This window comes from Botryllus schlosseri, chromosome 12 (genome assembly GCF_051294905.1).
Source record: "Botryllus schlosseri isolate E-star chromosome 12, Bs_hap1, whole genome shotgun sequence".
In the NCBI taxonomy this organism is placed as follows: Eukaryota; Metazoa; Chordata; class Ascidiacea; order Stolidobranchia; family Styelidae; genus Botryllus; species Botryllus schlosseri.
Genome location: NC_137247.1, coordinates 4,264,296 through 4,290,526, shown reverse-complemented (window position 1 = coordinate 4,290,526; position 26,231 = coordinate 4,264,296). Strand labels below are relative to the sequence as shown.

General features: G+C 41.8%; 2 protein-coding genes across 2 annotated transcripts; one reads left to right on the top strand and one right to left on the bottom strand.

The window, feature by feature from the left end:
- Positions 1–1,030: 1,030 nt before the first annotated feature.
- LOC145452923 (DDB1- and CUL4-associated factor 1-like) lies at positions 1,031–4,878 on the bottom strand. The gene has a single exon (XM_080331056.1). It carries the CDS (start codon positions 4,835–4,837, stop codon positions 1,196–1,198), a length of 3,642 nt encoding a protein of 1,213 aa, XP_080187182.1. The 5' UTR covers positions 4,838–4,878; the 3' UTR covers positions 1,031–1,195.
- Positions 4,879–21,521: 16,643 nt separating this feature from the next.
- On the top strand, positions 21,522–24,648 carry LOC145452933 (very-long-chain enoyl-CoA reductase-like). The gene is made up of 3 exons (XM_080331065.1): positions 21,522–21,669; positions 23,966–24,188; positions 24,252–24,648. Exons 1-3 carry the CDS (start codon positions 21,629–21,631, stop codon positions 24,450–24,452), a joined length of 465 nt encoding a protein of 154 aa, XP_080187191.1. The 5' UTR covers positions 21,522–21,628; the 3' UTR covers positions 24,453–24,648.
- Positions 24,649–26,231: the final 1,583 nt, after the last annotated feature.

The following is a 26,231-nucleotide window of genomic DNA, read 5'->3' as shown; positions in this document are numbered from 1 at the left end:
GTTCTGTTGCCTCGTGGTCTTTCATTTAACTGAGCTCTATGGATCGTGTCGCCTGTCTAAAAGTTATTCTGCTGTTAATATATACTGATTTCATATTGCAACCTCGTCGTATTGAGTTATTGTTCGAACAAGATCAAGAACATAACAGAATGCATGTTCTGATGATGATGACCGCCTACCGTAAAAATGCTGCACGAGGATGTAGTCCTGGTTAAAAATACTTTTGGTCCGTATATGACAGGGCTTGGAAGCCTAATTCGTCAAAGGAGCTGTATTTACTAGGCTTACCAAATTTTGGAAATCTAAAAAGAGGACACTTTTTCAGAAATTTGCAACTTGCAAAACTGGAGTAGAATTCTCAAAAACCGGTGCATTTTTCCCACATTGCGATCGGTTGACTAAAAAAAAAGGTCATATTTTCCGCTCAGAGCTCCAAATACCGTTTTTCTTTCACATTGCCAGGTGGATGACTAAAAAAAAAAAAAAAAGGTCATCTAGAGCTAAAATCACCGTTTTTCACTCCGAAATACCCGCCGGTGCGTCACTTCTGTGCTAATTTGTGGCATAGCACTCGCAATTTGCTCTGAAGCTGACCTAAATTTTCAAAAAAGAGGACGAAATCTCAAAAAAGAGGACAATAAAAGGGCGTCCTCCGAGGACACTTTCAAAAAAGTCAAAAAAGAGGACAAATCCTCTTAAAAGAGGACGTATTGTAAGCCTAATATTTACCCAATGTTTTCAATTGTCAATGTCAATTCATTATGACGTCACGAATTAATATACGTGACGTCATTGTTTAAAAATAAAATTAAAATATAAACATGTTTTAAACAAGGGCCTTGTTCTAAACATGCTTTTTTTTAAATTGTTTTTTGTTATAAACACAACCCTACAGTTATAACTACCTGTAGTCGATTCAAAATTAAAGACGTTATACTTCTTCTCGTGTACTAACGATGACTCTTTTTTGCGTCTTGGGTAAAATTCAAAACTAGGGCTATTTTTATTTCCAAAAAGTTACACCAACAAATAGCAGTGAGATTTTTATTGCACCAAATCTACAAGAATGATTTGTGACCATCGCGTTGAAATAAAAATATATCAGGCAGCAGATCTAGTTACCGAGTCCGGATCAAATCAGAATAGTTTCACTGCTGCCAGCTTCACCCGAATATTCACCATACGAACTGAAAGATCAGTCGGATCTGTCTCCTTCGTTATTTTCACTCATCATGCCGACTTCATACATCCTACACACCGACACGGATGATCTTTCGGCATTCGGCGTTTCGATAACGGCTACGTTACGGTCCCAATCATCCAAGGCGAGAGCGTATACTTGTTGTTTTACAGAGATAAAACCCAACTGTTTGTAATTCGACGAGTCGAAAGTGCGGAAAGCTGACATCAAACTTGGATAATTTTCGCTGTGTAGCTTCGTGGCGTACATAACACTCCCGCCACGATTGAATATCAATTGGCATTGATCGAGAGCAGGTACCGACTGTATCAATTTGAAGTTTCTCATATCCCAAACTTCTGTGTTTATGATCACTTCAAAACCGTTCGGGTGGAATACTCCACTGATAACACAGTTGAACCTATCAAATCTATGCACGGGCAACACCTGGGGCTTTCGGACATCCCACAAACTTCCGTCGCTGAGAACTAATCGGTCATCGTACGAAAACGTGGCGCGATTCTTTTCGTAGTAACACGACATCTTGTCTTTTGTATCGGGGTCTTCATCCGGATCTCTTCCGTAGGTGTTGATAGCCGTACCGGTGTTGAGGTCGTACATAATTGCTTGGGTTAAACCACAGGTGGCAACCATTTTGTCTGGCACGATCTTGGAAAATTCGACATCATCAACACCGTCGAAAGTCAACTTTACATCCAACGCATTGTCCATGTCTAATAAAACACAGTTCTGGGCCCATCCATTGGACGATACGGCCAGCATCGCCACTCCGGCGTACGATGGTTCGATGCGAGTAATGTGCGAATCGAAAATTCCTGTCTTCACGCGATGTTCAAACTTTGACGCTTTGGGGATGTGCAAATTTCCAGCACTGTCTCCGAGAATCAACCCGCAATCGTCGTTGTGGCTGAACGCAACAGCCGTGAAACGCGACCATCGGTCTCTCGTGGACCGCATCTCCCCGGCATGTCTGAAACGGCTGTAAATCATTGGCAATTGGTGCCTCATACCTCCCCATTCGGGATGTACCCCTTGTCGATAACATTGTCGTTTTTGGATGTTCACTGATGCTGCAATTCTGTTCTTAGGCTTGGGGCAATGTTGGTGGGTGAATAGAGAAAACGGGGGTATACTGATAACAGGATGCCGACATTCGGATTTCTTGTGCTTGCTGCATTCCTCGATGAGAGAATTGAGAGTAACTGGAAGCGCGGAATGATTGCTTTCGCTGAATCCCGAATTTTCTGTAACAAAACTTTTACCGGTTTCCAATTTTCTCACAGATTGAGGCGTGGTGAACACGTTATTATCTTCACCTGGAAAAATCATAACTCCCAGATTCCTGTGAGGATCCGACAAAAACAGATCGACATAAATAATCATAAGAAGGTCCTCATTATCATACCGCGCACGAGTTTCCGAGGCAAAGTCGCTTGTCAGGACAGTCTTCCAGTCCGCGTCGAGTGTAATTGCTTTTCTCGTTATTATTCTTTCCAACAGTAACTTCACCTCGTTGCAAAACTTGGCGTGTAGCTGTTTCTTGTCTTTGCAGACGGGCTTCAGGATCGCTTTATGTAATTTGCTCGTCAAGACGTGAAGCTTTGGTAAGATCTCACACACTGGGCGGTATTCGGCCAGCCCTACGAGCGCCTTGCAAGCAAAGTAACGCGTTTCGTCTGCTGTTCGTGCTGGCTTGGTGACACCTAACAAAGATACCAGCGTTTCGATGTCGTTCGCCTGCCGAATGAGTTTCCACAGCGTTTCTTTAACTGCATGTTTCTTGTTAATATACTTTGGTGTAGCGTGCACTTTCGAATATTCAGTATCATTCTTGCTCTCAGTACCAGTAAATTCAGTACAATGTGCGATAACAGCTAGCGCAGAATTCGCAGCAATCCCATCCCTGTAGGTCATAGCGTCATTGTTGTCAAGAAAAGTTACAATAAATTCCAGTATTACATGGAGTCCGATCCAATCCAACCCCAAACCAGGGTGACTTTTCGTGAGCATGATTTGACAAGACTGCGACAATGTGACGCAGCGTAAAACATCCAACGCGGCCTGACAGACTTCGTATTGCGCCGGTATGGTATATGCAAACTCGTGGGTGTTGTCAATGATATTGAGCAGAAACGGAACACCGCCTAGTCTCTGAAAGAGAGCTATCGGCGCCCAGCTCCCTAGATTGAAATTGTCGCATCCGTGACCCAACTCTCGGAGAGCCTCGAAATATTCATGATGCTGAATCCTCGTATACATCGCAGTCCCATATTGCGTGAGACACTCAATCGAAGGGTATTTGTGTTTCAAAGCAGGCCGCGATTTCACGAGCTCTCCTACTTTGAATACAGTGTGCGCTTGAAAATACCTGCTAAGCGCTACACACGCCGGCCTGATTATATGCAAAGTCGTGTTCAGAAAATCTGGGTCTTCGAGCGGATAATATTCTTCGTCATCGATGTGAGTAATGTACTTGGTCATGCAAATCATATTGATCAGATATCTCAGACCGTTCATGTCGTCAAATATCAAAAGAATGTCTCGGTACGAAAATGCCTCGGAAAAAAACCTGGCGATATTGGATTTACCAGAATCGTGCGAACACTCCAAAAGCCATATGGCATACTCTATGAGTTCCCTCAAAATATGTGCCGGAGAGTGACATATCTTCCCCATAGCCTCCTTACGGCAAGCTAGGTTATAAAAACACAAAGAGACGCCAGTAGAACCCGTTGATGGTCGTGGAATGTCGATCAGTTTCTGAATGCCGTCCAATTCAATGAAATCGGTGGTGGCCTCTTCATAACAAAGGAGCGTGCTCAGAAATTTCAAGATATCATTAATCAAACGGTCTTTCGATCTCGTTTCAAGATAACCAATGATTAAAGGCAGTACGTTGCATCCGTCAAATGCCGATCGAAACTCTTGTAACTCTGCATAGCATGCCAACAGACTGAATGTGTAACACTGGTACACCACAAATTCGCTGTTTATTTCTGAGATGAAATCCGAAGAACGCTTTCGTTTTCTTGGTTCCGATACGTCCTGCTTGCCGTTTATAACAATACACTCCACTTCCTTGTATATGTCCGGCTCGAGATAATTCCACAGTCGTTTCAGTAAGATACTAATAAGTTTGATACTTTTGTCCTTGCTCGATGTTTTCGCAACACAACGGCCGTCGATAAGACCAGTCGCATATGTTCGCAAAGGCTCGTTGGCATAAATAATCCAACTTATCAATACATTTACGTACTCTTTGGTATCCAATCCAGGTATGCGATAGCCAATCCTGGCCAAGATAGCTAGCTTCGCCGAAGCTATCACAACACGTCCGACATTCTTCGGGCTTTCATTAGTTTTCAGGTACCTAGAAGTCAACATATCATTGAATTTTTTGCAGTTTTCGAGCACTTTCAATGCTTTGCCCAGCCTACATTCCGGGACGACAAGTTTGGGGTGCCGCTGGTCGAATGGGTCGGGACGTCTTTTATGGAATTCGGCTAACCCAGACTCCAAGATTTTACTGCATCGGGTAAGGAACGGCAGAGGGTCATACCCTTCATTCTGGTGTTCGGCCTCCCACTTGCCAATTAGATTAACGATGTCAGTTACAGGTTCCACTTCAGAGCTCATAACGCGACTATAGTCAGACAAAAGCAAAATTAGACGATAGATATGATAGTCTGCATAATGAGAAAGAAAAAGTTGCACCCCGCTTACACAGTTATGTATTTAATAGGATACTGCTATTCATTCTTTTAAAATTTTTGTATATGGTACAATCTCAGCGTAAATGTGTATATTGACACCCGTGCACCACCCGTGACGTGATTATACACCCGTGCTACATGGAACCAAAACCTACTTCAAACTTGCACCGCGATATAAATCAGACATAACATTTTAATCCAAATGATGCTTGCACGCAGTTACGCGTGATTTATAACCGCGATATAATTCTGAGTTAGATCCTGTTTTTTTGTACCACGCTTTGGGTGTAAATGCACCGCTCACTCTTTCTGCTACGAGTGTAATTATTGTACCAGCCTTCTTCTCAGAGAATTTATAATAACGCTCACTAAACCCAGTAGCACCCAACAACTACTTGATTAAATAGTCACGGTGTATTCATGTGGCAATGAACTCGAATATTTTTGGTTGACAGTGGTCAGGGGTAATCGTCAGAAACTAGCAGAGAATTGGAAAGAGCATTGTACACCAACAACCGTTTCAATGATATAATGTTCTTTCTAATTCTCTATAGTCCAGTGGCTCTCAACCTGAGACCCGCGAAGCATTTTCAGGGGGTCCACGAAGCCTCTAAATTTGCAAAATGATCGATAATCGTACTTTTATTTTATTTTCGAAATACAGAAAATACGAGACAGTTTCGCTTCAAAACTGCTACAACTTCATGACTCACATCAACACAATGACCGCCTGATACAAACATATTGCTGTTTAAAGATGTTTTGCTGGGGTTTGTGAAAAAAAGTAGGAATAGTACTGTCAATCAGCGTCACTTCAGATGTCTGCAAAAATCCATTTTCCCTTTGATATGCATAACCACTATTCGGGAAAAACTTCGAGATGAGCTGCTACATCGAAATGATTAGGATGGACGCTATATGTTAAATTAAAAATCTGTGTCTCAATTTTGGCGGCATATATGTTGCGATTATACCCAAAGGGGTCGTCTGAAGCGTGTTGCTCGTTATTATAGCATTCGCCACCACTCTTTCCGGAAATAAATTCTCGGCACTCGTTCATATAAAATCGAAGGCGTGGATTTTCAAGACACGAGCATGTATATCGAGAAATGCAACGACAAAATTCGCCATCGTCTACCCAATTATCCACATAAAGAGTATGATGTTATTTTCAAGAACAGTCATTTTGTTGCTGTTTGTCACTAGCCGACAATAAATATTCGCAAAGCACACATGACCGTTGTACGATAATTGAGCTAAATTTGAACTAAAAATTGGGGGTCCGCGGGGGCCCTTGACGGTCCAAAAGGGGTCCGCAAAGACAAAAAGGTTGAGAACCAATTTTCTAGTCGTTGCTGACGATTAGCCCTGACGAGTGACAGCCGAAATGTCCGGTTCCATATAAATACGAATATACTATTTGATTGTATAATAACGTTTTAAGCGTCAGAGAAGCTCTTCTAACAATTACTTGATAAACTAAACCGTAGAACTAATTTCATATCTAAACTACAGTCGAGTTCATCGAGGATGGGGTATTGCTCGAATTCAAATGCGACTATCAATGAAGTGACTCCGCTCTACTTCATTGAGACAGAAATTTACCACGACAAGAATTGATGTTACTATAGCCTGCTTATCATTGTACAATATGTACAATACGCAATTTTCGCATGGCGCTTATCAATAAGCCTCAATATTAAGCAGATGACACTGGTTATGGCAAAACTAGTCCGATATCCACCGTAGGCTAGTAAGTCACCTCTCATCACCGCGGCAGTAGCGAAACAAAAATTCACCATATAGCTTATTTAGATAAGCCAAGTAACGTTACACGGCAATATAAAAGCATGGTAGGCCTACTGCTTTGAAACTCAACAAGCACGGCATGTGGTAAGCTCAAACCCCCGTCATCCTGGTGTAAGAACCCCAGCTATGTACTCTAGTCTGAAGCTTAATATCTATTGGTATCGAAGTTCCAGAATGCGATGGTACAACTCCTTCGAACTAAAGCAACTAAAATATTTCACTCACTGGTTCCTGACATCAGCTCTGCCAACCTCGAGGCCAAGGGCGAATATGACGGTGACGAAGGAAATACTAGTCTGAGCCGCTATGGGTCGGAGGAGAATAATAATGCTGTAACAATATGCCAATAGAGCTGTAAATTTACTTTACCATTACCTCTGACGCTTCTTCACAAGCCTATACTACAATTGCGGCAAACGCGTAGAACCAAAATAAGGTTCAATTCAATGTCGATAATTTGAAGTTATGTAACTATTTCATATTCCCATCACCTATGGGCCAATGACTGATCTTCGAAACTTGGTCGCTCAGTTAAGCTAGATCAGCGGTGGGCAAAATACAGCCCGCGGGTCGCAGGCGGCCCTCAACGCCGTTTTGTGCGGTTCGCGAAAGCCTCAAGACACGTTGTGAAAATAGTGATAAACTGCGTAATCAAAATCAACTTACCGATTAAACATTTTCCTAATATATTTCAACGTGATAATGATAAGTTTTACTCATACCATAGCAGTGATGTGCGGTCCAATGAGGCAGGTGAGGCACTGTCGCCAGGGTGAGTAAGTGAAAATTGTGAAAACCCTCCATGAGTCGATGATTATTGATATTTTACATCAATGCACATAAATAACTAAATTTGAACATTTTGTCACCCGGCATCATCGATTTGCATGATAACTATTCAAAAATACAGCGCGAAAGGAGCGGTGAGGCACAGGTGAGGCACGACCCGCCCGTGCCTCACCTGCGACAATGCAAGTCATCATAAATAGCTCGGAATACATAATACCTGGTATCAATCAAATGCTATCGTCACACAGATTTCGAAAATCCAAGTATTAACAGTGTCAGATCACCAGAACCCTCCCAAAATTGCCAAGGAAGGTGACATTCGGCTTTATTACAGACAATGCCATCGCAGATAAACAATGCCCAGGTGAGGCACAAACGAATCTGCCTCATGCACTATTCGCTAACAATTGGACGATCGCATCACAGTGAAACGCGCTATCGATTTCGGAATACAACAGTCTTGTAGGAATTATATAGTATCGACGGCCAATACGTTATGCGGAGCAAATACACCCCTTACTTATGTAGCTGTTATGTATTTTCCATCCATAACTACGTTAAATTGTGGTATGTGATAGCTACTTGCATAGGCTGTATTATCGTTGTTTGTGGCCTTAATGCTGTGTTCAACTGCAATACCTATAACCAATGTTCCCTCTAATTTTTCAAGAGTCTGCGCAAACACTCCAACTCACTGCGCAGGCCCTCGGACAACAGTGCGCAACCACCTCCCAATAGGGTGATAAACTAACTACTGGGGGGATTCACCCCCCAGCCCCCCTACGGCTCTAGGCTCCTTCCGGTACTTATCATGTACATTTGGTGTCCATTTAATAGTAGCATCCCTAAACGCGCGAAGCGCGAAAAATTTTCTATAATTTATGATTGCATCGGCCAATATGACGGGGAATTGCATATATATTGCTATCAATTTTTATCCTCTCCCTGCTCACATAATCAGATTTACCGGTAGAGCTGATCCAGTGAGGTGTGTGGGAATAGATAGGCCCTCCAACTAATAATAAAACATCTTCGGGCGTACCCGTTGATATAATGACTTCGTTACATGATGCTATTTCGTGACCCCCTATCTGCTATGTCAAAAGATATTGAAATCGCGAAAACGTACTAAAGTAAAAGACGTACACGATTTCAAATTGGTATTTCTTAACTGGATAATACTGTTCCCTCGATATGGCATTTGTCTTGCTGTGGTACTCGGATCGCCAGGACAGGAACATTCGGCGCCAGCCATTTAGGCGCCCATGTACATGGACAATTTCTCATATATTTATATATATCGAAGTTTTCGGTTAGCACCGGGGCAGTCTTTTTCGTCCCAGGTTTTCTCGCTGCTGATCGTTCTGGTGCACTTCTTGGATTCGCATGTGACATAGTCTTTAAATTCATATATATGTCTTGGCGCGTCATGGTGCGGTAAGGGCCGACGCCCAACTGCCCATTTCTATAAATCATGCCTAATTTTTGTTGGGAAAGGGTACCCAATAATTAGATATCTTACAATAATGAAACGCGCGTAACGCGAAAAAAACATTCCTGAAAAATTTCAAAAAATACACCATGATTTATGTTAATTCTCGAAATAATTTTAGACCCCCTTCGAGCTCGGCCCCTCCAATTGGAGGGTTTGGGGTGAGAAAGTTACGGTCCTGAGTAAATCTTACGCAATGTTCATGCCACGCGAAGAAGACTATCATTCGTTAATTTCTCGCAGATTAACTTCGAGCTAGCCCATTGCTATTTAAAACTTTGTTAAACCATGTTATTTCGCCATTCCCAGAAAATAATGCGCTATTCAAATGATATCAGTATCGCTCACGTGTACGAGGCCACTACTAAAATAATATCTTCCGTGAGGCGCAGGTGATTGTGAACTCTAATTTCTTCACGGAGCGCAATAGTTACCTTTGCGGGACGCACTTGTACCTCGGTTTCAGACTTCAGTGATAACACTATTTGGCCCTGGCAATGTTCCATCTTAATTTCCACGAATCTGCGCGCCTGCGTGGTCCATTGGACAACAGTGCGCAACAACTATAAAAAAACATCATTTCTGATTTTTTGTGCGCAGCGTAGATTTTCTGTGCGCAGAGACCGTTTCAGCACTGCGCATTTGCGCATGTGCGCAGCTTAGAGGGAACATTGCCTATAACCCTTCATTGTGGTATGTGATATGCGTTGCCGTTGTTTGTGGTCAGTGGTGTCACTCCTAGTGTTTTTACACTAGATCTTTTTGACTTGACCTAGTGTATTTTCTTTCGAAACTCGGCAAACCTCGTGTTTTTTACTGAAAAAATATTTGTAAATAAGGATGCTATGTTCATGTGCTTCGAATAACTTATACCGGTACTTGAAGAGATAGTAATTATTATCTGTCTAAACCTGGCCATTTAACACGAAAGCGACCAACCCTACGTGTATTAATGTGGAATGGCAACGGCTATCAGTGTGCAAAGAAAATGCTCTCTATACCTGTTGCTGTTGTTATTCACATTTTCGGTCTCTTTGTCAGGTAGGCTACTTTACGTGCGTGCGTGTTTGTATGTGGGTGTGGTGGTGGGGGGAGGGTCCGTGCTTCACCAGTCATGAACCTCACCACACGTCAGTGTACCATGGACTTTTTTTTATAACATTTATGACGCGATATCCGGACCTCAAGGCCCATGCATTTTGAAAGGTTTCAATTGCTAAACATCACATAAAATGCAACATAAATGACTTAATTCGGACCACGAGTGTGATTTTAGAATAGCAACACGAGCGGGTTTATTACTTTTAGTGCTGTACTTTTAAAAACTGATTCGCGAGTGTGTTGGATAGATTGTATATTGCAGAAGCGGATTTAAAGGTAACTGGGATATGATGTTGTCAGCATTGTGAATCCTGGAGCTAAACTAAAACTGCAATCAGCAAGTCTATGTACAGATCACTGGTCGTAGACTCAAATTTACATCCAGCTCTAAGAATCGGGACAGCCGACTTTCATCCCTAGTTTTGACAATGAGGACGACCATCGTATAAATTCTCGTCAATGTTTCGGACGCGTATACGTTATCATCAAATCAATGTTTGGTTTGTATTTGATATCCAAATGCATATATATTATTTCTATGTCGTCGATCACTATACATAATCAAATAACAATATTGAATTTTGGTTCAGTATCTCAATATTATATAGTGCGGCCAGTGAGCCATAAAGTTTGCCCACCACTGAGCTAGACGAATATAGAGCAGTGGTTCTCAACCGGATGTCCGCGAAGCATTTTCAGGGGGTTCGCGAAACTCTAAAAATTGCAAAATGATTAATGGCCTAATCTGTCATAGACTATAGGGCAGTGGTTCTCAACCTTTTTGTCTTCGCAGACCCCTTTCAGACCGTCACCGACCCCCGCGGACCCCCACGAAGTTTGGTTCAAATTTAGCTCAAATATCGTGCAATCGTCATCTGTCTTGTGCAAATGATAACTGTAGGCTTAGTAGTCTTAGTGATGAACAGCAACAAAATGACTTTTCTTGAAAATAAGATCATATACTACTCATGTAGAAATTGGATTGACTATTATTTCAAAGCGAATTCTGCAACTGCATTTCTTGAAATACGTGATCGTGTCTTGAAAATCCACCCCTGCGATTTGATATGAACATTGAACAAGTGCCGAAAATCCATTTCCATAAATATAGGTGGCGGCGAATGTAATAATATCGCGTAACGCTTCCGACGACACATTTGGGTATGATTGCAACAAATGAGGCACCAAAATGAAATATAATGAACATACAACGTCAAGCCTGGTCATTTCTATCTAGCAGCTTATCTTGAAGTTATTATGGAAAAAGTGGTCGTGTGTATTACAAAAGAAAAATGATTTTTGTTAACATTTCGGAGTCACCGTGATTGACCTTTCTCATCCAACTTTTTTCCACAATCCCCAACAAAACATCTCTAAATAGCAAAATGTTTGTATCAGTAGGCTATGGGCAATTTAGCAATTAAAATGAGCTGCACAGTGGGATATTTCATCTCAGATGACGATTCAGTTGATGTGAACTCTGGAGTTTTCCGAGTAATGAAGCGAAACTGCCTCGTGATTTTCCGAATTTAAAAAATATACGAATTAGGTTATCAACTATTTTGAGGCTTCGCGGACCCCGTGAAAATGCTTCGCGGACCCCCGGTTGAGAACCACTGCTATAGGGAAAGCATGAGACAGTTTCGCTTCATAATTGTTAAGCCTCTAGGACTCACATCATTGGAATGGTCGTCTGAGATGAAATATCCCACTGTGAGAGCTCATTTTAATTGCCAAATTTCCAACAGCCTACTGATACAAACATATGGCTGTTTAAAGATGCTTTGTTGTATCAGGTGTAAAAAAATAAAAAGTTGGCGATATAGTAAAGTCAACTTCGACTTCGAAATGTTTGCAAAACAGCGGTGTTATTTGAGATTTTTGTTGATAATTCTCGGATTATCCTTGATTGAAAAACTCAAGTAACTCCGCTTCTACTAGTTGGAATTTAGTCAAGTTTGTTTTGTAGCGTTTTTGAAGACAGCTCAACAATTTCATGGGGTTGACAGAAAAATTTGAATCTTTTTTTAATTTTCCCTAATAATTTAAAAATTTTAATTGGATATGCGGAGTCTTATACTTGTTAGAATTGAGCCGAATTTGGTGTACAGCATTTTTAGGGTAACTCACAATTTAATCAGTGAATGGCTGGAATCCAGAAAAAATAAGTTAATTTTGAACAGCCCTAATATTACCATACAAAGTCATGTCAGTAACTCCATGCCACATAAAATTCCCTCGGATATATTTCATTGGCGAACTCCATTAACCATTAATGCACTGATTAGCGATATAATGATTCGTTTCTACTTTTAATAGATGCCTGGTCTAGAATAAATTCTTATCCGCGCAACAATAAACTGAAATCACCAATCTGCGTCGTCCTTGAGCATGTCAAAATGTATGGCGTTTACCGTTTATATGTATAGCGCATACATGCGGAACCTGGAGTCCTGGATTAGTCATGATCATGATCATGTTTCGTGGATAAGAAAGTACTCTGTGCACGAGCAGTGGTGCTTAACCTGTCCTAACCTGGGGAACAGTACGCTAATCTACAAGCTTCCACGAATCCCAAATTTCCGCTAAGGCATAAAAACAAAAATCGAACTCAATGCGCATCTAACTACACATCTAATACATTACTTCAGATTACCTACAGTACACAAAATGTGTATATCAATACAGGCCTACTGCAAAATTTCGCCTATAAACTGATATTTTCTCTGCCAATATCAGGTTGTGACATACTTCAAGAAGACTTTCAAATTAGTTGCAGTAATTTGAAAAAATCATCCTAGTTCAAACAGAAGGGAAGCGTGATGATGATTATTGCACGTGGCTGTGACCTCTAATATGCCTTCATAATAATCCAGACGTGATCTGACAGACCGTCGCCTGAGGGGACAAAACAAAGCAATGGAGGGATAGTATCTGCATTTATGGTGAATATACTAACAATTTGCGGTGCTTAGTACAAACGATACAAGACAAATATAATGACCGAAGAGCGCGGTATAGACGAGGTAATGACGCTCTATTTCTACGATCGCTCATATCCGCGCCGACAGGCCGGTCACATCACGCTCTAGTTTCACGTTTCATGTTCAGTTCCTGCGCACCGCACCTGTAACATTATTGCTCTAAAGCAGTGGTTCTTAACCTTTTTTCCTCCAGCGCCCCCTTTCAAAAATTATCGTGCTCCAGCGCCCCCCAACCGCATATTGTAAGGAATGTCATAAAGACAATGAGTAAGAGGGAGGGCCGTAACAGCGCTTCGTCATCCCCCCTAAAAATGATTGCCTTGCGCACCCATAGCGTGATAAACCAAACTTCCGAGGGCTTCGCCCCCAAGAACCCCGTAGCGTGATTTCGATGGTCAGCAAAGTTTGTGTGGCATGCTCGCCCTAGGTAACAAAATTTTCTGTAATGCATGAATGAATAGGTGGTAATTACATATATAAGTCGCTATAACCTTTTTATCCTCTCAGCCCACGTAATCAGATTTACCAGTAGCGCTGATTGAGCTGTTGTATGGGAAGATGGAGGGCACGTAATTAATAATTAAACATATTCGGGCGTGCCCGTAGGTACAATTAATTCGTTACCAGGGCCGTAACAGCACTTCGTCAGCCCCGCCCAGAAAAACGTTGGTCTTAGCGCCCCCCCCCATCGGGTGATAAACCAAACTTCCGGGGGGCTTCGCCCCCAGAACCCCTTTCGGCTATCCACTATTTGCTGATACTAGTCATCTACATTGGGTGTCCATTTACTGAGCCAGGTATTCCCGGCAAGACGCGCGAAGCGCGAAAAAATTCAATAATTAATGATTGAATTGGTAAATATGATCGGGAATTGCATGTATATTGATATCAAATTTTATCCTCTCTCTGCTCACGTAAACAAATTTACCGGTAGAGCTGAGTGATGTGTGATTGAAAAGGTAGGACCCCTCAATAATAATTATATATACGTTGGCAGGAACGAAACGGCACTTCGTCAGGCCCCCCGAAAAAACTTGGGTCTTGGGCTCCCATAGGGTGATAAACCGACCGTCCCCATCACGTTGTTCGTTTTGCCACGAAATCAGCTGTGCTGTTTAGCGAGCAAGTGCGAAGCGTGAAAACTTTCGATAATTCATGATAAAATCGGTCAGTAAGATCGGGAATTGCATATATATTGCTATTAATTTCTTGTCCACTCTGCTCACGTTACCAGATTTACCGGTAGAGCTGAGTGAGGTGCAATGTTCCGTCTAAGCTGCTCACGTGCGCAGTGCTGACATGGTATCTGTGCACAGAAAATCTACGTTGCGCACAACTAATCCGAAGTTTTGACCCTTTTTTAGTCGTTACGCACTGTTGTCCAAGGGTCTGCGCAGTGAGCTTATTGAGTGTGCGCAGACTCATCAAAACGTTGAGCGAACAATGTGAGGTGTCTTGGAAACTGTAGGGCCCGTAACTAATAATTAAACATATTCGGGCGGGCGAACCCGTTGGTATGACTTCGTTGCATGATGTTATTTCGTGACCTCCTGTCTGCTATATCAAAAAATATAGAATCGCCCAACAGGGATATCGCCCAACAAGAATATCTAGTTTTAGATATCCCTGTCGCCCAATCGTACTAAACTAAAAGACGAACACGATTTCAAATTGGTATTTCTTCACTGGCATATAATTTTTCCCTGCCGGATGGAATTCGTCTTCTGGGGTTCAGATTGCCAACACAGGAATATTCGGTGCCAGTCATTTAGGCGCCCATGGACAATTAAACCTATATGTCTTTTGTAGGCTATATATAACGAAGTTTTCGGTGTTCATTTTCTCTGAATACTCATTAAGGATATGTCCTACCACCACATCATCTACTGCGAAGCCATTTTTCTCCAGCGCCCCCCATACCGCCCCCCTGAGCCCAGCGCCCCCCATATCGCCCCCTGAGCGTTTCCGCCCCCTTTCAAAATCGCCAGCGCCCCCTGGGGGGCGCTGGAGGCAAGGTTAAGAACCACTGCTCTAAAGTCTAAACGTATAGTAAACTACTCTTACAACTAAAACATTCAATGATCGACCAGGTGTCACATTTTATTATTATATCATCAACGTACAATGTGCTTATTGAAACATTGCCTGTATAATATATAATATTTCTTGAACACAGAATCTGGGCAGTGTTGCCAACTCCGGATGGAAGAAAATCGCTAAAACTGGTGTCAAAAATCGCTAGATATCGCTAAATATCGAGTAAAAAGCGCTACAAAATAGCGCTAAATCTGCAATAATTACTAAAGGTGTCAAATTGAACCATTATACCAATACATTTTTCTCAGCTATATTTTACTCGTCTGGAGCCAAAGTCACTTATCTTATTACTAGTTCATAATACGTAATACTCATTTCTAAGCGGGACAAAACGTACAGTGCATTCCGATAAAGCAGATCGCTTTGCGCAATGATCGCAATACGTGACCACTGACCAGGTTTGCAGGCATAACCGCTCACTATATATATGCGTGCCTTGCTCGATGCGTGAATACGTGATGCGATGTACCGTGGAAATGCGCATGACTTCTTCTCTAAACTGTGTTGGAGTACTTGAACACGACATGCGACTTGACACTCGTGTACCAAACATGCGACTTAATAACCCGACACAACACGACTTGAACCGGTTTTGACAGCCACTATAAGTAGTGACATATAAGAAAATAATCCGAGGACCAACCCGCGGTATGAAATGTACTTAATCTGGTCTTAAACGAAAGCTAGTGTCACACTGATTTTGACAATGCGAATTGGATTCTTGTCAAGACAGTGGAACGACCTCGAAGCGGCCCACGGGGTCTGGGGATCGGCATTGATCAGAACAATCGCTGGATGAAATTGGTCATTATTATGTTCATTGTGTTGCGGCGTTGCCATTGTTAGAGCAATGCCGGGTTTTCGGACTTTGGCGGCTGTTTCGAGGTGCAAGGTTCCATTGTACGGACGAGATTTTGTTTTGTATTTCCGGAATCACTGCGACACTATCTTTCGATCGTGGGCATTTATACTAAATTTCAGCGCTCAGGTCGCCAGATGTAGCACTGCCAATTTTGCTACTTTTAGATTACTCAGCAAGAGACACTGTTTGCCCATGCGTAACCGCCAGGAGTTGCGTATCTACTATCTATCCGTAGGTTAGTAATCTATCATCAGAGTCCGCACTCAAGTGACCGGAATAGCCAATGCAGCCGTCAGCCAGAACTGATCTTTATTGGTCATTTTCGGTAAAAAAGCGCTAAATAATCGCTAAATACTTTTCAAAAATCGCTAGATTTATCGCTAGGCGCTAGATCCATATTTTTTGGCGCTAAACCGGATGAAAAATCGCTAGATCTAGCGCGAAAATCGCTAAATTGGCAACACTGAATCTGGGATGTCCCTGATAGAATCACCTAATCAACAAGCCGCTGCTGGCGTGATCATTGAAGCATAGCCGGTCATTCAATCAAGTGCCGTGATTCGCCATCATCATCATTGGTTTATTAGCAATTTTTATCAGTTCAATACACCACAAAAATGCGATACAATGAAAAGATAGTAAGGTGTCGAAGGGACTATGGAATCAGACACCCACCTTGGCCCATAGGCAATGTAAAAAGCAGGCATGTACATGTACACTGAATGAAAAGTAAAAGAAGATAGTATAGAAAAATGCAAGCGACAAGAGTGATGATGATACATGATGATGATACAATGCAACATTATTAACATTTTCCAAAGTTTGGTCAACCCGGACGTTGACGTGGGAACGTGGACTTTCTAATTTCGAATATTTCCGCACCCCTGTTGATCAATATCGGCCACTTTCGGAACTGATCAGGATTATTGCAGACACAAAATAGCCTTGTCCGACCTCCTACAGTATAGCCCGTCAAGTCCAACGGAATCAGAGTTTGCTATCTAGCCACACCTTGAACGCACAATCAATAAAGAATGTACAATATATGACCACGCAAGAAGTACATGAAAACCATAGAAATAACGGCATTTCATACTATTAGCAGGCAACCGATAGGACATTCCGTCGCTGCAGTAGAAAATATCTTCAACCAATCAATAATACGAGCGCTAGGCAAACCCTTTTATGCTCATCATAACAAATGGGCGCATGTACGAGTATTTTGCCATTCTACAGCGGCCCAGCTCCCTTTCATGTATGCAAAATGCTACGGTAGGATCGTAGACTAATATCAACGAATTGTAAAAAAGCCTGCTGCAAGTCGTCAAAAAAGTGTTTCCATAACAATGCATACAGAATACAAAAAATTCCTGCGTTCGACAGAATGACAATTTACTTTTCGTCATAAATGCCGAGTTGCCTGAAAATTCGGTACCAAGAACGTCCCTGATGGCAGGAAAAATCAACATTATTTTCAACAACCAGACAAGTTGTACCCCGCAAATTCTAAACATAGTAACCATCGACATTTAGCAGCACACAGTAAGTCACCTATCTTATGTCACAGTCTTGGTCATCGTGTAACATGAATAAATCTTTTCAATCACGGTGAATACGGTTGATATGGTTTACGAGGCTTCTCTCGCGAGAAAAAAAAACTCCACAAACAAAACACGCGAATGTCTTGCCGGACCCGTGAATTAGCATATGCCGGTACGGGTACATAGAAGCTTCGGTGCTGCAGGACTTCCCTCAAATCTCGCATTCAAAAGTGTTGGAACCACTGTGTGCGGCCATATGACTCTTCATGCTACTGTCATGGGAGAATCTTAACCCGCAAATCCTACATTCGAAAGGTTTGGTTCTGCTATGTATGGCCAAATGACTCTTCATGCTATTTTCCCGATTCAATCCCATCCCGCAAATCCCACATTAGAAAGGCTTGGTAACGCTGTGTGCGGCCATATGACGGTACATGCTACTGTCATCGGAAAGTCTTAACCCGCAAATCCTACATTCGAAAGGTTTGATACTGCTATGTCTGGCCAAATGACTCTTAATGCCATTTTTCTGATTGAATCCCATCCCGCAAATCCAACATTCGAAAGGCTTGGTACCGTTGTGTGTGGGCACATGACTTTTCATGGTACTGTTATGGGAAAATCTTAACCCGCAAATCCTACATTCGAAAGGTTTGGTACCGCTATGTATGACCAAATGACTGTTCATGGTACTTTTCTGATTGAATCCCTTCCCGCAAATCCAACATTCGAAGGGTTTGGAATCTGTATGGAGTCGCATGTGTATCTCCAAGTCACTTTTATAACGGCTATGCTTCCCACAAACCTCACATTCGAAGGATTTCGAACCTTCGTGTATGGCTATATGATGACGATTCATCCCACCTTGATTACAGAATCGTAACCCGCAAATCATACACTCGAAAGCTTTATTGGATCCGTAGTGTATGGTCATATGGCTCTTCATGTTACTTTTCTGATTGAATCCCATCCCACAAATCTCACACTCGAAAGCCTCGGAGCTGCCGTGTATGGCCATATGACGATTCCTGGTACTTTTCAGAGCAAATTCGTTTCCACAAATCTCGCAGTCGAAGGGCTTGTAACCAGTGTGGATTCGCATGTGTCTCTCCAACTTACTTTTCTCGCGGCAGCGTCTGCCACAAATCTCACACTCGAAAGTCTTGGAGCTGCCATGTATGGTCATATGGCGCTCCAAGTTACTTTCCTTAGCGATTCCCATCTCGTAGATCTTTAATGGCACCTCCGTGTATATCCGTATGACGATTCGTGTCACTGCTCTGGGAGACTCTCAGCCCGCAGTTCTCACACTCGTTAAGTCTTCGATCAATATGACATCGCATAGCTTCAATATATTGACTTTAACAGCAAACTTTTCCCCACAAATGTCACTTTCATAAAATTATGGTATCATCCTCTGAGGATCCAAATTAGCTAAACATTTGGATCGAGTTATGAGTCTACAAAATAGAGCCATCAAATTATGCCTTGCCATTCGTAGAGTTCGCCTCATTCCCTTCTATTATAGTCTGAAATATATCTATAGTCTATATTGGGTATTCCAATGCATAGCTACTATAATAATCAAACCCGAACTGACATTTTCTTCGGCTATTTCACCCCTCTTAGTGAACACCATTCTAATTTTACAAGAGGTTTTGTTATGAACTTATATCTGCCGAAGGCTCATCACAAAACAATTACTCATCGAGGTCTCCTAATATGGATCTCCATTCCATCTCATATTAGCTCTTTCGACGCCGCATGTTCCCATTTCCCATATGTTCGCGTAGGATTGTCTCTCAAACGACGCGTATCGCCAGATGTTCGCTAAATCGACAAAAACATTTTCGTAGTATATTAAGAGGGCGAGCTTCTCTCCCAGCGTGAGTTTGTCAAACCACTGTTGTACCGCCGATATGTAGATGACACTTTTGTCATATTCAGGAACGATTAGGAGTGTGATCAATTTCTCATTCGCTTAAACTTGCTTCACCCGGCCTTGCAATTCACAATTGAAAAGGAACGCAATAACTCTCTATCATATTTTGAAGTTTTAGCCAAAAAGCACAATACGAACAGATTTGAAGCGTCTGTCTTCAGGAAACCGACATTCACAGGCCAATACCTTTGTTGGAATTCATTAGTCCCCGACGCAGAAAAATCAACCTCATATAGGCAGTAGGCACCCTCGAGCATAGAGCGTTGATGATATGTTTGGGTAACAAACTGAGTTTAGAACTTGACAACATCCGCGAAATATTACTTGGTAACGGTTACCTTGAACACCTCATCCAGGGATATTTAAAACATCTAAATATCTAAAAATCCCTGCCTCATCAACCGCGGCATAGAGAGGAAATTAACGCAATTCAACGCAAAAAAGTCAAGAGATCCCACCGAACGGACAACCAAAGACGTTTATATCCATCTAGCTTGGATTGGTCTTATTTCCACCCGCTTTGAAAAACAATTGATTTCTGCGGCCAGTAAGTGTTACGACACAGTCAAACCCAATGTGATTTTTACGACTACACAACTGCTCCCTTCAACACGCAAAGCTGTTTTATTGGCAAGCAGATCCATAATCTTGATTATTCTTTTTGGTTCAGTTCAGTTGTACTCAAAGGGCATTTAGGCGTCCTCCGATTACATTTACAATTCATTGAAAAAAGAGGACATATATGGCAACCCTGTAAGTTAGTGCTAGCGAAAGGGGAGTTGGTTGAACTTTAGTGTCCTCTTCTCCCCGATTATTGGAAATTCAATGCCAGTGATACGATTGTTTATACAATACATATACAACGTTCTTCCGAATTCTTCACTAGCTAGTGACGATTGCCTCTGTGTCAGCCAAAACGATTCGGGTTTATTTCAATATGAATTTACTAGTTAATTGTACATTGAAGTTATTTACCTCTAAGAAACCTTTTAAATGACTCTATCGTCACCGAAACCTCTACGTGTTACTCGAGGTAGACGAGCGAAATTAATAAGCAGAACATTGTCAACCACATGCATCAACGCGCTACACTACCGTATAGGCTAGTCAGCTATACGTTATCACACCATATCGTTTACAAGACTATCCTGCGTAAGGTTGCACTTAAAACAACCGGTGTTTTAAAACACTTTGTTCAAAACATGTTTCAAACAGTGTTTAAAAAAACAAAATTGTGTTTTTTTAAGTTGTAAAATATGCCATAATTGTGTAAATACTTTCCAAAAAACATGTTGTATGAGCCTACGTACAGTTAACACTCGATATAGCCGACGCATATCCATATTGGATGGTTGGAACTCTCAAAATAATCGGTTCAGCATAGTACAGATATTTCGTCAAAGGAGCTATATATACCCTATATTTTCAATTGGTAATGTCAATCCACTATGACGCCACAATTGAATATTTGTGGCGTCAGAGCTTTAAAAACAAAAACAATGGGTCTTGTTTTAAACAAGGGCCTTGGTTCAATCATGTTTGTTTTAAATTGATTTTTGCTTTAAATGCAACCCTAATCCTGCATATAGGCTGCAATGACAGCCGTGAGCACTGAACATCGAGCAATGAACAATTGAGCATGCGTTAATAAATTAAGATGATCTCCTGACAGCCTTTAAGCGCCTACCTATTTCTCTCGTTTCATATTTGGGAAGCTGACCGACGTATAGAAGTAATCAGTAGGAGGCATCAACGGCAATAACACCAATTAGCATCGCTGTTTACACCCTCAAATGACAATAGATGATGCACTTCGACTAAATATTACGTGGACGGGGCCTACGTATTTTCAGCCATCCATAGTTGAAATTGGGTATTTGTTACATGAACTGGCATAATATGCACTAATAATAATAATAAAAATGCGAGCGTGCTCATTGCCCCAGACCGCGCAAAACAATCTTATATGAGGTACCTGGCAAGCCGAAACTTAAAATTTATACAATCCATGTTGTCTTGAAGGTTTTCAAGTTCCAGTACACGGGGCCGTTATTTCTATATCTCGTGTTTTTTCTTCGACCTTCCTACGTTTATGAGATGGAATATAGTTTACAAATCGCCGACGAATTTGTAGTAAGGTGAGGCTGAATTGGCTCTGTTCGTTTGTGGCATTTTGCCGATGCCCATTTCCCGTCGAGCATTCGTCTGTGGCATATGACAGGGAAGCACTTTATAAATTTGATACGTTTAGATAGGACTTATACATCGTTACTGCGATGACACATATAATGCGCAACGCTTTATGCAGCCTCAGTTATCACTCTATTTAAAATTTCCTTCCAAAACATTCCCATGCACAAGCTATACTAACATAACATAAGAGTGTGTCGGACTATGTTCGTAAGTAGTATATGGCCCAGTGGTTCCCAACCTTCCACTCTCATCTGCAATATGGAATCGTAGTATCGGGAAATGCATGCACAACATTTTTGTGCAGAATTCGAACCCTGCAAAACCGTGCGATACGGCTGATCTCATCTGTACCTTTACGTACCAATTTATCGCCTTACTACCGTAAGCATCGAATTTTGCGAGTTGATGAACTATATCGCTTCGAAGTATCAAAAGTTGTTCACAAATATTTTTCCAATAGTCTGCCTACTGTGTTTGATAACTTTTTCATACCTGCTAAACATGTCCATTCCCATTACACGAGATCCTCGTCTAAAGGAAACATCTACTTACCCCCACCCAATAGCAACCTAACTAAGAGATCTATCGACTACTCGGGACCTATCATCTGGAATGCATTACCACCACATATCCGTGAATTGCCTTATAATAGATTCAAAAAAGCCCTACTTGATCACCTCTTGTCGTTACACTAACACTGTTGCCCTACCTCGCCCAGACATTGCTTCATTGATCATTTGCCACCATTGTTTTATTTTTTTTCTATTTTCCTTCAACTAAACATTTCTTTAGAGCCAGACTGTTCAGAGTCAAGTGTACCTGTTTGATGCTGGTGTGATCAGACTAGATGACCTTCACGGTCTTATCGATCATTCCTATCTAATACCGAATACTGTGCACGCATATTTTCTGTACCACCATCACTGCCGTTTGTTATGTATTTAGGTTCGATGAAAATAAAGACTCTCTCTCTCTCTCTCTCTCTCTTTACCGACTCATCGCCCAATTTCAAGCTCCCCACCGATCATCGCCCCCAAATATTGGGAACCGAAAAATGGGCATACAAACTTTAATCACCGGCGAGTTGACTAAAAAAAAGGTCAACTTTCTCAAAATTACACTTTTCCAGCTAAATTTTCGTGGTTTTACTAAAAAAACGGTCATCTCTCCGACTTCACTCCAATATATCCGTTTTAACGTGCCACCGCCGCCTATCGCCCCCTCGTTATTTTAAGCCCATTCGTCCGTTTTCGCCCCTATCTTCCCTTCGTTATTTCGCCCGTAGACCGCCACATCACCCCTGGAGGGGCGGCGATATCGCCCCCGTTGGAAACCACTGTGCTCGGCGAAGCTCTCGAAGTACTGCTATAACTATACCTTGATGGTGATTATTCGGTTTCCTGCAAAAGAAATGATACTTTGCTGTTTGCGAAAACCTCTTTTACACTACTAAGTCTCCCAACCGTTTCCGAATGTAACGAAATTTCTATTAAAATAGTGTTGCACGTGTTACCTCGCAACAATTGACGTGATCAAACAGGGTATTAATTTAGCTAAAATAGTGTTACCATAAGTCATCCTTTTTCAGGTTTTCGAGAATGTCCTGCGAGGATGCCTCAATGTCCTCCTTTTTGGCAATTCGTCCTCCTGTCCAGCTTTTAGAGCTAAAATGATGGATAGATTCGAGCGAAAATGTGCATAAATGACGCTAAACAGGAAATTTGTGATTCGAACGAAAACGGCGACCTTTTTTTAGTCAAATAACGAAAACATGCAGAAAAACTGTATTTCGAGAGCTGTAGTCAACCAACCACAATTTCGTCGTGAATTTATTATTTTTTCCGGATTTTACTCCAGTATTGAAAGTCTGAAAATTTTGAAAAAGTCCCTTCCTTTCCCGATTCGAAAATATGTTAACCCTGTTCGTCAATCTCCGGAGTTTCACCTGCAACTTGTCCAAAGCGAATTGTAGGCTACTTTCAAACAATTACGTGCATCACTTGCATCATTGTGACGTACGCCTAAGTAGACCATGAACTATTACATTACATCAATGCACAAAATATATGTTCCAAATTTCAGAATGAATTTTAAAATTTCACCGACAAGTGTGTTACTTGTTGCAATTTTGAATTGAGATATACAAATCTAATATATTTGACTGACCGATAGGAAACTTGCCACTGCCGGCGGTTCAGAATCACTGGCGTATAGAACTTTCAACACGATTCTTCCTGGCAGGCTAGCTGCCGGTTGTCATACGTTTCACTACGTACGTCGATTACTGGAAACGAGATTAATTCATAGTTTCTCGCACGGCGCCCTTCCAGTGGACGAACTCGTGATGAACACATTTCATTACTGGACTTTTGGCGCGTGGATGTCCTATTTCATCAATCATCCGCAGTACACAATTCCCTTCTACGGGGAAACGCAGGTCCATGGGGGACTTGGGATTTTCACGGTAGCTTTTACTCAGCGTGATCAATCATAGACTTTTGATCACGATTCTGTCTAACTCTAATAGATTGGGCAGATTGGTAATTCCTCCACTCACATTGCATTAAACAACCTGGAGTTAACTGATGGAAAACGGAAGATGGTTGGTCCGAAGAAAAACCCATTTACGTGGCTCTTTGCGTATGTTTCTTGCCTAAACCACACATACGAACTGTTACCATGGACTGGCTTTGCTATCATGACGCAGACAGTCGTAGGTATGTTATGAATACGTACGAACGCACCGATGGTGGATTGAACCAACTTTGCATTCTACAGCCGTGATGTTCCTGGGCATTGGATTTATCCAGATGGCGAAATGGGCTCTTTCGAGACATCTTCATTGCCGGCGTCAATTCGTGGAGTATCCTAAGTTCCGCAAAGCGATGTTGCCATTTATTTTATGAAAACCAAATGTTTTCCTGGATCCGAACTCGTTCTATATCGTGAACACAAGGAATGAAGGAATACGCTTCTAGTCCTTTCGAAAATTTTCTACAGGTTAATTTCCAAACATTTCCAAATTTTGCACAACCCGGACGTTGACGTGCTGGCGACGTAGGCGTTTTAATTTCAAATATTTACGCAACACTGTTGCTCAATATCGGAAGCACTGATTATGATCATTGCAAACACGAAATAGCGTTGCCAGACGTCCAACAGCAACAGAGTTTGCTATCTAACCACACCTTGAACGCACAATTTGTAAATCAATGAAGGATGTTCAATGTATATCCACGCTAGAAATACATGTAAAGCAGCGGAATAACGACATTTCATACTATTAGAACGCAACCGATAGCACATTCCGTCGCTGCAGAAGAAAATATCTTCATCCAATCAATAATACGAGAGCTAGGCAAACCTTTTCCGCTCATCTTAAAAAATTAGAGCACAGAGCATGTACTGGTATTTTGCCAGCTCCCTTTCGTGTATGCAACGGTGGGGTTGTAAACGAACATCGCCAAAAAGTGTTTCCATACCAATGAATACAGATACAACAATTTTTACTGTGTTCGACAGAATGAAAATTTACTTTACGTCATAAATGCCGAGTCGCCTGGAAATGCGGTGCCAAGAACATCAATTATGGTGGAAAAATCAACATCATTTTCAATTACCAAACAACGATAACCCAACTACCATACAACCCTTTTGCATCTAATCGCGTTCGGCGATCTATACATTCTAGCTGGCGATAACTTACAAGTTGCCTACCCCGCAAATCCTAAAAATAGTAACCATCGATTTTTAGTAGCACTCATTAAGTCACCTATCTTATGGCACAGTCTTGGTCATCGTGTAACATGGATAACTATTTTCAATTGCTGTGGATGCGGCTGATATATTTTGCGAGGCTTCTCTTGTCAGTATAACGCCTCCCACAAACAAAACACGCGAAAGTCTTGCCGGACCCTTGAATTAGCATACGCCGGTATAAGAATCTTTTGTGTTGCAGGACTTTCCGCAAATCTCGCATCCAGAGTTGCTGGAACTGATGTGTGCGGCCATATGCCTTTTCATATTATTGTTACGTGAGAATCTTAACCCGCAAATCACACATTGGAAACGTTTGGTACCGCCAGCGCCATGTATCACCAAATGCAGCTTCACGTCACTTTTGCGATTGAATCCCTTCCCGCAAATCCAACATTCGAAAGGCTTGGTACCGCTGTGTGCGATCATATGACTTTCCATTTTACTGTTATAGCAGAATCTTAACCCGCAAATGCTACATTCGAAAGGTTTGGTAACGCCAGCGCCATGTATGACCAAATGCCACTTCATGTGATTTTTCTGATTGAATCCCTTCCCGCAAATCCAACATTCGAATGATTTGGCATCAATATGGCTTCTCACGTGTTTCTCCAAGTCACTTTTATCAAAGCTAAGCTTCCCGCAAACCTCACATTCAAAAGACTTGGAACCGTCGTGTCTAACCCTATGACGCTTCATGTCATTGTGATACGAGAATCTTAACCCGCAAATCACACATTCGAAAGGTTTG